Source organism: Salvia hispanica, chromosome 3 (assembly GCF_023119035.1).
Source record: "Salvia hispanica cultivar TCC Black 2014 chromosome 3, UniMelb_Shisp_WGS_1.0, whole genome shotgun sequence".
Classification (NCBI taxonomy): Eukaryota; Viridiplantae; Streptophyta; class Magnoliopsida; order Lamiales; family Lamiaceae; genus Salvia; species Salvia hispanica.
The window spans coordinates 6,845,314-6,860,523 of record NC_062967.1 but is presented as its reverse complement, the minus strand read 5'-3'; the positions used below and the strand labels follow the sequence as shown (position 1 = coordinate 6,860,523).

The following is a 15,210-nucleotide window of genomic DNA, read 5'->3' as shown; positions in this document are numbered from 1 at the left end:
AGCTTATAATTGTTATTGATATGTATTTTATATGCAGCTCTGCTACATGGATAGAGTTTTACAAGCCAAACGTTCAGTTCCTCGCACATTCCCATTAATGAAAGGCTGGACAAGCACACATCTCCAGGCTAGGGAAGATCGGGAGATAGATGTGGGAATATTTGGTAATGGACTTATCTTCAGAAGATATGTCCGTAATCTGGAGCAGGAGCAGGAGCCTCAACAACAGATTCCACACGTAGTTGACAGTGGGGTTGGGTCTTCCCAAAGCGTTGTCCCAAAAGATATCATGCAGAATGTAGTGAAATACATTCTACTCATAAATTATGGGAAGACCAATCTAGTAAAAACCCTTGAAGAAGTTCCTACACACGTCAAAACTAATCATCTATTTGGATTAGTGTGTGATATTGCTAGATCTGCAATTGGAAGCCCAACAACTTCTGTTCAATCTGTGGAAGACAAGTGTGTAAAATTGGCAGAGTCATTTCTTCAAGACAAAGATGAGGCATTTGACAACTGTAAAACAATCTGTGAAGCACTAGTTACTGTTGAAAAGAAAAAGGAAGCACTTGAAGATTTGACTAAATTTCCAACTTTCAAATGGAGAGATTGCTATAACAAAGTAAGTACATTATTTTGTTTACATACCTTTTCTCTAAGTTGAAATTAATTTAATATTAATTATAAATAACCCTTTCAATAGACTGCTGAAGAAGAAGTACATGAAGAACAACAAAGTGAAGGACAAGAAGAACAAGAAGGATCAAAAGAGGACAACACATGTGGCATCAATAATGAATCAGCGTCTCCTATATCACCACCTGTACTAGAATCTGATAACAAGGGGAGTGAGACAGAAAATCAGAAAGATCTTGAACAGGTACAATTTACAATAACTATCTTAAACTATAAAGATATTCTGCATATTATAGAAAAAAATATAATTAACATAACATAATGTGTTTCAATTGAAATAACAGGAAGATAAGGAGAACCAAGATGACACACATGTTGAAACGGACAGAGAAAATCCACTGGATAAAGAAGATAATATTGTTGAGGTAACTAAAACTAAGATTAAACAGTATATTATTTTTATAAAATGAGTGAAGTGTTGTTGACATGACTTGATAGTGTAGTTGATATAAGTTGTATGATGATGATTTTACTTGGGCAACCAAGGAATTGTTCAACTCACTGAAGCCCCATGAAGAAATCAAATCTGGTGTTATTGACTCATGGGCTTCACATTTGAACAACATTGAAAAAGAAAAGCCAACAACATCACCTGCACGCTTTTTCATGACAACATCTCCAACCGTAAGTAATCTAAAAATTTATATAAAATATTTGAATTACAGGTCTCCTTAACCAAATATGTTAATTGCAGAATTTCAATGTTACAAATCGGCCAGAAAGTTGGAATACTATGATGGCAACGAAACATTGATTTGGTAATTAGATCTAACAATTAAATTTTTGAGAAAATATTAGGATGTGTTCTTTGAATGTAATTTTATCTTCCATGTCATATAGGTCTTCTTTCCAATCTGTGAACACCGACATTACTACCTGGTAGTATTTTGGCTGAAACAAAGTAAGATTGAGATCATAGACAACAGAAAAGTTAATGGCATGGATGCATTAGAGGAGTATGGACATGAAATTGGTTTACTGGTATGATTTTTTTTATCTTATTGAAACAGTCTCTACATTTTGTTGATATAATTTATGCACAATGTTAAAATGTTTTTTATGTGTAGTTTTATTTATTTATTAATATATTTGCAGAAAGATATGTTGGAGGCATACTACAAAAAGAAGAACTTGTTAGAGATATTCGAAAATATTAACAAGTCTTACATCGATATTCTTTCCTTGAAGTGGGCCACAAGCACCAACATAAAGGACTGTGGTGTCTATTTAATGAGACACATGGAAACTTATGTTGGAAAAAAAGATAGTGAATGGAATGTTGGCTTCTCTGCACGCGGCATAAAGATACTCCAGGTACTGCGTGGAAGATATTGCTACAACTTGATTGCATCAAGTTACAACAACCAGAGAGTGCCCATTTTAGAAGTAGCTGATGCATGGATGGAAGAAAACAAGCACAAATTGAATAGTTTAAACAACAAATACAAAAAGTGGTTTGTTAATAGAAAGAAGTGAAACAAAATTTGGGATGTATTTAACGTTTAATGTTGTTAGCTTTCTTGTTTTGGGATGGATTTCAAAACAGCTACTATTGTGGTTTCTAACTTTTGAACTTATGAAAATGTATATTTTCTGTTAATTTTGTTATGATTCACATGACTTATTTTTATTGTTGACATGGCTTAAAATTATTGTTGACATAGTTCTGTGCGTAATTAACATAGTATGTAACGTAGTTGACATGGGTCTATACGTAGTTGACATGACTTATAATTTTTATTGACATGATTCTATGAGTAGTTAAAATACAATGTAATATAGTTGACACGACTCTAACGTGTAGTTGATATAATTGTAATACTGATATTAACATGTTCTCTATGTATAGTTGACATGGCTTGTACGTGTAGTTGACATGGCTTAAAACATAGTTGACATGACTAGTATATGCCGTTGACACGATGTGCACCATAGTTGACATAATTATATTAGTTATTGACATGGCTTGTAACATAATTGACATGACTTGTACGTGTAGTTGACACGATATGTAGCGTAGTTGACATGACTGATATGTGCCGTTGACACGATGTGCACCATAGTTGACATAATTATATTACTTGTTGACATGGCCAGTATATATAGTTGAATTAATTTTTAAGTTGTTGACATGTGCACATTAAAAACATAAAGGAGCATGAAAGCAAGGCATGTCTAACTTGTATTGAAATGTCAACAACTTATAAACAAATGTCAACACTTTGTATAAAGGTGTACAACTCAGAAAACAAATCTTAAAATTAAAAAAACAGAATCATAAATAGATGTCAATAGAGATTAAAATCAGATATAAACAACAAACGAGAAAATGTCAATAATTTGTAGTCTATGTCAACAAATAAAAAACAACTCTGACTATTAAAAAAAACAATCATGTCTGATTTCTGCCACAACTTCTAGCATTATGATCAGTAACTTTGTGACACTTTCCACAACGCCTATGAGGTTTATTTGCTTTTTCAATTGCTTTCTCTATGCTTGACTTAATCCTGCTTTTCTTGTCACTTGCACCTCCTTTTGTACTAACCACATCTGGAGCATGGGCAGTTATTTCTTCAGGAACAGCAATACCATATATGTTCATGATTGAATCATTTTTATCAAGAGAAGACGATCCAGCACAGTCGTCTTTAAAGATTTGAGGACCAATACCCGCAAGCAAATTATCCAAAGCAATCAAATGATCTTTATTCCTAAAAGCACGCTGATATAGACCAAAGTAACGTCCATGACACCTATTAGCAATCTGTAGTTTGTCATCTTTGTTAGAACCTGCAGACATATAAAATGTCAACAGCCTATATAAGATGTCAACAGCCAATATAAGATATGTCAACAGCTTATACAACACATGCTAAAACTTAAACTAAAATATCTATAGAAAACAGTTTGCATACCTCTGTCAGACGCACTTTCATCAATCGTGAGACCATGAACTGCCTTTAGTAATTCACTTTTAAGCCAACGGTTACCAACATATTTCTCTGGAATATTGTTGACATCTTTGTTTCTGAGAATGAAAAAAAGGTGGCTGCATAGATAACCACACCTTAAAAATAGTTTACACTCACATTCATATGACTCAGTCTCTATCTCATGTCTAACTGTAAAGATCTTCTTTCTAGCATCAGAAACTTTGAAGACCTCGATGTTCTCCAATGTGGACATGCTAATCATCCGACAACTCTTATCAGCCTCAACAATCAAATCTTGTACCACTCTAAACATCCTATCTGTGTAAACAGATCCCAATTGCTTCTCAAATGCTAAATCAGTGACATATTTTGGAGTGATTACAGAATCATAATAGTCAAGCCTTTCAGTTTGATTCCTTTGAGCATCAATGGCATTGTTATACTGAAGAGTGAAGTCAGCAAAATTGAACAACGGTTTCGAGTACCTCTTAAAAAAACTGTTTTCAGATTCTGAAAAAGATGTTGTTCTCATTAAAGAACCCATAGGAACATCTTTAAAGAAGGCTGGGATCCACATATGTCTGATCAAAAACATATCCTTAAACCACTTATGATCTTCTACACTATATTTTTCAACAATACTAGTCCATAATATATCAAACTCATCCGGATCTAACAACTCTGACCAAACACAAGACTTAAACTCCTTACTAAACTTTTCTCTATCAGAAATTGATTTAGGTATCTTCTCAAATAACTTGCTCATAATATGCCACATACACAAACGATGCCTTGTACCAGGTAATACCTTCTCAATGGCAAGCCTCATTCCCCAATCTTGGTCAGTGATTATGATTCTTGGAGCAACACCCATGCATTCAACAAATACAGTGAAAAGCCATGAAAATGCATCACAATTCTCACCGGATACGAAACCAGCTCCAAACGCAATAGGACACCCATGATTGTCTTTCCCGGTAAATGGACCAAACACCATACGATACCTATTGAACAAATACATCAACACAAAACATCAATAATGTCAATTATAGGTATATGCTATGTCAACTATTAAATCAGAAATGATGCAAAGTACAAATGTATCCTATGTCAACTACCATATCAACTACTATCTATGTCAATTACTAAGTATAATAAATAAACTACCTGTTTGTTGAATATGTTGTATCAAATGCTACAACATCTCCAAACATGTGGTAATGCTTCCGAGACTCAGCATCAGACCAGAATAAGCTCACTAACTTATTATCTTCAGGTGATAATTGATATTTGTAAAAAAACCCTTCACAAATTCTCTTCTTCTCTTGCATCTGATTTAGGATCATTTGCACATCCACTTCTTTTAATTTCTCTTTAATATCACGTGAACAATTCCTAACATCAGTCAACGTACACCCAACAACATCATAACCACCGAAAAACTCCTTTAATAAGTTAAAAGTAGAGGTAGGACCGATGTTAGCTTTGGTGCAATCTTCAACAAACTTGTGATGAACATCATTCAAACTCCGATTACCTTTCATAAATCTCTTATGATCTTTGTCAACCATAGTATGATTGTGTTCCTCAACAAACTGATGCACAAGGTAATACTTATCACCAAAATCAGAAAAAAACTTAAAACTAATTCTCGCTCCACATCCACACCTTTTGGTGCCACGTCTACGTCTCTTCTTTGAAGATACTTCATCATCATCAGACACATTACCATCCTCAGATACACTAACATCAACATCCAACGAATCTACTGTATGAAATCCTTGTCTATTGCAAACAACATACTGAAAAATAATAACACCACCACTAGACCTATTTCCAAATCTTCGACAATCAAAACAACACTCCTGAGCATACTTTTCATAAAAGGAAATTCCTTCCTCAAGGGAAGAAAATTTTTGACCTTCATAAGGCCTCAACTCAGGCTTGCAAATTGGAATAACAGACCCTACAACATAGAATATTTACCAAGGAACATAAATCATGTCAACAGATTTTCAAGTCATGTCAACAGAGCATAAATCAACAACATAACACCTTTAGTTATCTCTAAAGAGGTGGCTGAACTCTTGTAAAATTCTTAGACAATTGTTATAAGTTATGTAAGCCAAAATATCAGAACATGCTTCAAATTACCAGGATCAAAATGTCCAGTTTAATTAGAATACACCAATTCAAACACACGATGTCAACAGAATATTTAACAAGTAACAAGTTTAATTAGAATACACCAATTCAAACACACGATGTCAACAGAATATTTAACAAGTAACATAAATCATGTCAACAGAGCATAAATAACCAACATAACACAACAAAATAATGTTAATGAAACAGAATGTCCACAAAGAGCATAACAACAACACAGAATATTTACCAACTAACATAAATCATGTCAACAGATTTTCAAGTCATGTCAACAGAGCATAAATCCCCAACATAACACAAAAAAATCATGTTAATGAAAATCAAACCAAACTACCTCCACCATTCGTAAATCATGTCATCAGATTTTCAAGTCACGTCAACGCAAATCAAGAGACTTACGTAAATTACCCCTATAGTTATCTATAAAGAGGTGGCTGAACTCTTGTAAAATTCTTAGACAATTGTTATAAGTTATGTAAGCCAAAATATCAGAACATGCTTCAAATTACCAGGATCAAAATGTCCAGTTTAATTAGAATACACCAATTCAAACACACGATGTCAACAGAATATTTAACAAGTAACATAAATCATGTCAACAGAGCATAAATAACCAACATAACACAACAAAATAATGTTAATGAAACAGAATGTCCACAAAGAGCATAACAACAACACAGAATATTTACCAACTAACATAAATCATGTCAACAGATTTTCAAGTCATGTCAACAGAGCATAAATCCCCAACATAACACAAAAAAATCATGTTAATGAAAATCAAACCACACTACCTCCACCATTCGTAAATCATGTCATCAGATTTTCAAGTCACGTCAACGCAAATCAAGAGACTTACGTAAATTACCCCTATAGTTATCTATAAAGAGGTGGCTGAACTCTTGTAAAATTCTTAGACAATTGTTATAAGTTATGTAAGCCAAAATATCAGAACATGCTTCAAATTACCAGGATCAAAATGTCCAGTTTAATTAGAATACACCAATTCAAACACACGATGTCAACAGAATATTTAACAAGTAACATAAATCATGTCAACAGAGCATAAATAACCAACATAACACAACAAAATAATGTTAATGAAACAGAATGTCCACAAAGAGCATAACAACAACACAGAATATTTACCAACTAACATAAATCATGTCAACAGATTTTCAAGTCATGTCAACAGAGCATAAATCCCCAACATAACACAAAAAAATCATGTTAATGAAAATCAAACCACATTACGTAAATTACCCCTATAGTTATCTATAAAGAGGTGGCTGAACTCTTGTAAAATTCTTAGACAATTGTTATAAGTTATGTAAGCCAAAATATCAGAACATGCTTCAAGCAGAACAATGCTTCAAATTACCAGGATCAAAATGTCCAGTTTAATTAGAATACACCAATTCAAACACACAATGAATATTTAACATAAATCATATCAACGGAGCATAAATCAACAACATAACACAACAAAATAATGTTAATGAAACAGAAAATCAACAAAGAGCATAGCAACAGCACAGAATATTTATCAAGCAACATATATCATGTCAACAGAGAATAAATCACCAACATAACACAAAAAAATCATGTTAATGAAAATCAAACCAAACTACCTCCACCATTCGTCGACGTAGACTCGGAATAAGATGAAGAATCCATCAAATAACACTTAGCTGCTGATTACGAACTGAAATCGAACCTAAAGATGAGAAAATAAAAAAAAAACTAATTAGGAACAAATTTGACTGGGCATCAACAAATAAAGGATAAAAACAGAATCAAAGTCGGTAAAATCAACCGAAAAAATGTCAAAATCAACAAAGAAATCTGTCGAACAGGTCGTCTGTTTTTCGAAAATTGAATTGGAAATCAGGTATCGTTGAAATCGTTGAGACCGTCTGAGTCTAATTTTGCAAATCAATTGAATCATAAATCGTTAAAATAGATTCAATGAGAGATATGATTCAATCGTTGAAATCTCAGCAGAATCGCCGATCAAAGATGAAAGATGAAGAAGAACCCTAAATTATAACGCGAAAAGACAATTTTACCCTTTCATATTAAATTAATCTAATATTTATTGTGTGGCAAAATCTAGACCACTCATTTAATAAAAATGAGTGGCTGATATTGCATCTCATTTCTCAATTAGCCTAAATAATCTCAATTGATCACAATCCTACTAGTATATATGTAAACATTATAAAACCTTTCGTATATACATATACCATATTATAATGAATCCATACATATACCTATATATAATTATGGCATATTAAAGGTAAGAGAGGAGGGTTATCAATACACCCGATTCTAATTCTTTAATCGAGATCGGTCCATCACGGTATCGTCTTTTATATTAGAATCCTTAATTTATCATGAACTTAATCCTTAATATTAAACCAATAGATACATAGGTCACATAAGAATATAAATATTCTTACATTCTCCCACTTGACCTTTGTGTCGCCTTGATGGTTTAATTACTATAATGCGCACTTTTATATCAAGTTCATAAATTCTTTAAATACCATATGAAATTAGAATCGATCGAAGCATGGCGGTCACACATCATTTAAGAGACATGATTCCTTCCATGTATCACAAATCAATCCTAACTTTATACTAACCTTTCATTGAGATGATCTTTTATTCTCAATTTAGCATACGTTATCCAAAAACCATAATTGTATATAATCTATAATGATAACATATTCAATAAACAGAAACACAACTTTAATTGAATTCCAAGTGTCGTACACCTTATGAGCACAATATAATTCGCAAGCAAGGCTTTCTCTATAAACCCATATGATTTTCATGGCCAATAAACATTTGGGTGATAACCCTATATTTAACGGATCCGCTTCAATTATATTAGTCCTTATATGCTCAATGGACACTTTATGTTTCTGTACTTCTTCATTTACCAACAAATACTTCAATGTCATGCATATCACCTTTCAAGGATTTATCTTTCCTTTAGAAGAAGATTTATGCGAAATTATCACAATAAAATCTCAGCGGCTTGGCTATAATGTTAACAGTTCCAAGTTCCGAGATTAAATTTCGCAATCACTTTTCATGAACTTTGGCCTCAAAGCATGCCAAAATTCAACGTTTATAGTGGAAATAGCAATGACAAACATTTTCCACTTTTCCATAATATTGCTCCCACGACTTAAAGGAACAAATAGCCAAACGTCAATTTTCTACCATTGACGCATCCGGCATAGTCTGAATCTGTATATCCATTGACTTTTAAGTCATTGGATCCTCTTTACATAAGCATGTGCTCTTTGGTGCCTTGCAAATACCTGAGGACTTTCATTGCAGCTTTCCAGTGATCCTTTCAGGATTACTTTGATATCGACCCAACATACCAACAATAATGTAATATTTGGTCGCCTAAATTTTTGAACATAGATCAATCTCCCAACCACTGATGCATATGGAATTCTTTCCATTTCCTTATGCTTCAATTCACTTTTAGGACATTGTCCCCTTTCTGAATTGGAGCTATCTTTAAAGAGCAATTTTCCACTCTAAAATATGAGACAAATTCAATAATCCTTGTGATAAACTCAAAATATTTCTATTTCGATCATATAAGATGTCTCACTCATATCATTCATTTCAAAAACCTTATTCTCCAATTCACTTTTAGGACATTTCATTTACCGAAATTGTCTCTCTTCTGAATTGGAGCAATCCTTATAGAGAAATACTATTTGTTAAGATCATGTAACATACCCATGTCATTTGCAACAAGCAAAATATCATCAACATATAAGACTCACTTTATAAACTTGCTCCCACTGATTTTTACATAGATACATCGATCAATAATGATCTCTACAAAATCATATGACACAATGGTATAATTAAACATTTAAAATACCATTCCCAGGAAGCTTGTTTTAGTCCATATATTGACTTACTCAGCTTACATACTAATTTTTCTTGTCATGTGGTCAAGAATCCTTCAGGTTGGTCCATATACACTTTCTCTACAATTTCTCCATTCAGAAAGGTGGCTTTTTCTCATCCACTTGGTGTAGCTCGTGATCATAATGAGCCACCAAAGCCAAAATAATTCTTAAAGAATAGTTACTTTTCATGGCTCGTTGGAATGAGTAAATATTTATCACGGCTTATGTCACATTCACTTTTAATAAACCACAACAATTTGAAACGACATATTTTCTTTTCCTTTGTGGTCGTTTCAATATTTATTGTGGTTCACTATTCTCTTCTAGAATTGTGACAGGTTCATCTACTTCATTTTCGGTTAGTGGATTTTACACATCATCATGTTATTCTGTTGTATCTTTTGGTTGTGATACAATAGGAACAACAACCTTAGGTGCAACAACATGTGGATGAACCTTATCGTGGACTTCATGAACATGAACATCCACCTTTCACCACTCCCACTGTTATCACCATTGTCAATGAACCTCACATTTCCCGTTTAAAATATTCTTGTACTATGGTTAGAACAATAAAGTGTATACCTCTTTGATTTTTCCGAATAGCTAATAACAAATTCACTGACAATTCTTAAATCAAAAGCTTTTCATGTGGACTATATATAACATCACTTATGCTCGACAACACCAAATACGAATATGCCTTAAGCTAGGTTTCCTTGCCTTCCACAGTTCAAAAAGAGTTTTAGGAACTGTCTTACCGGGAACCTAATTAAGCATATACATCGTAGTCTTTAAAGCATAAATCCACAATGAAAAGGGTAAAGTATAACAACTTAACATACTTTTAACCATTTTCACTAATGTACAATTCCACATTTCTATCACACCATCCTGTAGCGGAGTATTAAGCATTGCATACCGTGCACAAATGCCTCTACTTCGAGAAACTTTACAAATGGACATGGATATTATCCATAAAATTTTCACAAAAACTCAACATCTTTATCCAATCTCACAATTTTAACTTTTCTATCTACCTGTCATTCCACCATATCAATGAATACCTTTAGGACATTCAATGACTTGGATCTTTCATACAGTAGACATTTATTCCATAACGTGAGTAACCGTAAATAAAGATGATAAAGTATGTCTTACCAACCCAAGAAGGAGTATCAAAAGGACCGAGTATATCAATATGTATTAACTTAATAAGCTGAGTGCTTCTCGTAGTTGATTTCTTTATAATGTGTTTAGTTTGCTTCTCTTTAATGCAATCTATACACATATTTAGGACACTAAATTCCAATTTTGAGGAAAACTTTCATACTTTACCAACCTCATAATACTTTCTTTGGAAATAAGACCTTATCTTTAATGCCACAAGAATGTTAAACTTTTACTTGACTAAAGACTCTTAACGCCTCGACTTTCAATATTAAATAAGGATTCAGAAAACTTTGCATCAAGATTGTATCTATTAAGTGAATCAAATAATGTACCATTAACATAATAATAATAATCATATCGGCATGACAGAGATACACCATATGCAATCTTGATATTAAAACTTAAGCTATCCAATCTTCTTACAAAAACAAGAATTATTGCACATCAGGCACATACAGATATTCTTTAAGATCTACATGACATCCGATGTCTAAGATCGATCTGTAAGTCTTAATGCCATCGTTCAATGCTTTCATCATGTTTTCCATGAACAAATATTGTTCAACTCCTTTTATAGATTGGATCGAACTGAATCCATGTTTAATATGAGACATATGAGTTGAGCACCAAAAACTGACCACTAAGTATTACTAGGCTCTACGATAAGATTTAATTTAAAGTAAACAAAACGTTATGTTCAACTTTCTTATCGAAGCCTTCCTTTTAGGACAACCTTTTCTGAAGTGTTCTATTTTCTTGCAAATGAAACACTTCTTTTCCTTATGGATATGCTTTTCCGGACCTTTCAGAAAAGACTTATCCTTCCTTTTGTCCTAGTTACTTAGTTTTCCTTTACTGGTGCCTACACCTCCAAGACCTATGAGATTCGCAACTTGATAATTTATCTTCTTTAATCTCCCTTCCTTTTAAACCAATATAGCCTTTAATTCTTTAACTGTCCCATTTATCTTTAATGGTGTTATAATTCACCTGGAACTGACTAAATTCAACATGTAGGGAGTTTATGATAAATTTTGGCCGACAATTGCTCATGAATCTCCATTCTCAAGGTCGTTAACTTTACTGTCTGTCAAGTTAGACATGTTTGTCACATGATCGTGAATCGGCTGAGACCAGTCAAACTTCTTTGTAGTAAGCCCATTCATTATGCTTCTACATTTGACTTATCAGCCAAAATCGATCGTGAACGCTCTTTAATTTTCTTAATAAATTCCGTTGCTTTTTCTGTCATGGAGCAAAAATGACCTCAAATTTTCTGCCATCGTCATTCTCATAAAGCTCAACCTATTTGATCGCTCCCAAGTCTTAATTTAGACTTTCAATTACGGAGTTCTCTTCCATAATGGTTGAAATTCCTCTTCCATTAATATGGCATGGTCCATTATCTTTACACCCAACGTAAGTCGGATCTGTTCGGACCAATCTCGATAATTTTGCCCATTAATTTAATGACAGAGTTAGCATATGCACACAAATTTTATAAAGCTGCAACATTTATACATGCTTATCTATTCGTGTTTGAGTTCTTTAACGCAGATTCATAAACAGTAATAAAACTTTAAATAACATGCATTCAAGTAACATTTGGGTAATACTTAAGCACATGTACTTTCAGCGATGCTAAATATATATACTTTAATAATTAATCAAACTAAACATATATCAAATAAGCATGTTGCCTTTGGGTGTACATACTAAATGACATATGAATAAATGATTAATCCACTTCGTATTTATTAACTATATACAATGATCCACCTTTGGGTGATCTCCTAGTATATAGATAATAAAATTAATTGATCAATCAAACTCTTATGTCATTTATAGCATCTCTATAATCATGATCAATTAATTAACATTCATCATTTTCAATAAATAAATACAATATAACAAGACCACTTTGGTGATAAACATGTTATATATTATTTAAATATTAAAATCTTTAATGGGTAGAATATCCTTATATTGTTTTAACATTTCATAAAACAATTACCCAAGACATAAGCGGAAGCACATTAACCAAAATCGAAAAATCCAAGACCATTCAAATATCGATTTTGAAATCACATAAATGGTGAATTAACCAAATCTAGATTGGCTCTGATACCAACTGTGAGCCATATCTCAACTTTAATGATTTCGATAATGAAATCTAATTCTAGATTTGAATTAATTCAACCACAACATTTATACTATAAGTGGAAATAAAATCACCAACCTCCATCCATGCTTTGTTCTTTTGATGTAGAGGTTGAATCCACCAATTGATGTCCGTCCTATCCTTAACTGGATCCTTCATAATTGATGTTATCTCCTCTTTGACCTCAAATCTTTATTGATTCTTTTGATGGATAAAGAATCAAAACTTTAACACATATATTTAAAATATATGTGCCGAGAATATGTATATAGTAACTGTAAGGACCCGTTCACTTTCCCTTTTAGCAAATGCATAGATTTAATTCTTGGCCAGATTTCAAATGGTGTGGCCCACCTATTTTGAATTATATCCATGCGTTCAGTATCCATGAATTAATATCCATAAATAAAAGTGATAGTTCTTTTTTTCCAGCAAGAGGACGAAAAAAACCTCCAAATATTTTCATAATTCCGAGCCATACCCTTCAACCTCCTAAAGCTGTGGCAAACGAAAAAAATAATAAGTCCGTCATTTTCATCTCAAATTTTAGGTATTTTACAGGCACCGCCTCCATCACCATAGCCACCACCACCTCCGCTGTAGCTACCGCTACCTCCATATCTACAGCTTCCACCTCTACTTCCTCCTCCGTTGTAGCCGCCTCCGCGGGTGCTTCTCTGCACAGATGGGGGAAACGAAACTTGAACGGAGCCCGCTGCCTCGCTCTGGCCCTAAAGCTCACCTGGATCGAAGATTAGAGCCGTTTTTTTTTTCATTCAATTTCTCCTCTGAAGCCCTATGCAGCAGCTGCCCCGCACTTTCAGAGAAATTCACCGCCACAGTATCAGAAACCAACGGCGGTGTACCGGTATGCATCTCTGGTCATCGGATTTCCCATCCCCGCCACTGCCGCGGTGAGAAACTACCCCGCCACCGCCGCCGTAAGGTGTGCTGAAATTCTCGATTTGGAGGGGAATCTAAAAATTTGGGGGCAAAAATGTCTTTTAGGTGTTCAAGTCCCTCAATTCTGGGCTCCCAAGAATTAAAAACCACCCATTTGCCAAGATTTATTTCAAGAGCATTTCTGATGAACAGTTGCGGGCTGAGCCCCATATCTTGGGCCTGCCAGAAATTTAACACACAAACTGAACAACAGAATTTGATCAGATATGGACCCAAATCTAGCCATATCTGATAAACTGAACATGCCCTAACTCTTTTATGCAATAAAGCAGATGTATATTTTTTGTGTGTTTATGGTGATACCGATCACATGTATTTATACACACCCAAAAGATGTGTTTCATGAATCACGTCGGTTCAATAACACAATATACGGCTAATTGTTTCTAAGAGAATTACTTTCTCTTATCAAAATCAACTGCTTATATTAACTGCATTTACGGTTATACATATACAATCATTTCTTTAGTAGGTATATTCATGCATATAAGTTACTTTAATAAGTAACCATCATAGCCCATCCTAATGCATTTTTTACATGCACGTAATTACACATATTATTATATAATAATATATCTGCATGCATATTTAGTATATATGCACACACTAATTACTCCTTTTGTGTGTGTATATATATACACATATATTATGTCACTATAAATAGAGGTAAGAGAGGAGGGTTATCAATACAACCGATTCTAATTCTTTAATCGAAATCGATCCATCGCGAAATCGTCTTTAATATTAGAATCTTCATCATTTAATATAAACTTGATCCTTATAATTAAACCAATAGATACATAGATCACATAAGAGTATAAATATTCTTACAAATTTTATCCAGGAAAAAAAAGAAAGAAAAAAACAACTATGGTGAAAATCACTACTTCGGCATTATTTATCACTGATACTTAAATCAGTTACTATTAAGTAAAAGTCAAAATTATCGTATTGACGTGACTATAAAAAGTTCATTCAAACAAATTTTATCATATAACAACAAAAATTTTGCCATGACATTGTCATTACCGGTTATAATCAAACATTTTTTCCAAATTCGAACTATAATATAAACTTTCCAAATTACGTAATACTTAACTTATAAAATATGGATTACTGTATTTAACTAAAATTAAGACTTCACCAAGGAATGCTGAAAATT

The 15,210-nt window shown here is 33.3% G+C and overlaps 1 protein-coding gene across 1 annotated transcript; it reads right to left on the bottom strand.

The window, feature by feature from the left end:
* Positions 1-3,091: 3,091 nt before the first annotated feature.
* LOC125209155 (protein FAR1-RELATED SEQUENCE 5-like) lies at positions 3,092-13,961 on the bottom strand. Its single transcript, XM_048108763.1, has 6 exons — positions 13,828-13,961; positions 13,645-13,762; positions 10,447-10,519; positions 4,803-5,601; positions 3,618-4,639; positions 3,092-3,492 (listed from the first exon to the last, which is right to left on the bottom strand). The coding sequence occupies exons 1-6, from the start codon at positions 13,959-13,961 to the stop codon at positions 3,092-3,094; spliced, it is 2,547 nt and encodes an 848-aa protein (XP_047964720.1).
* Positions 13,962-15,210: the final 1,249 nt, after the last annotated feature.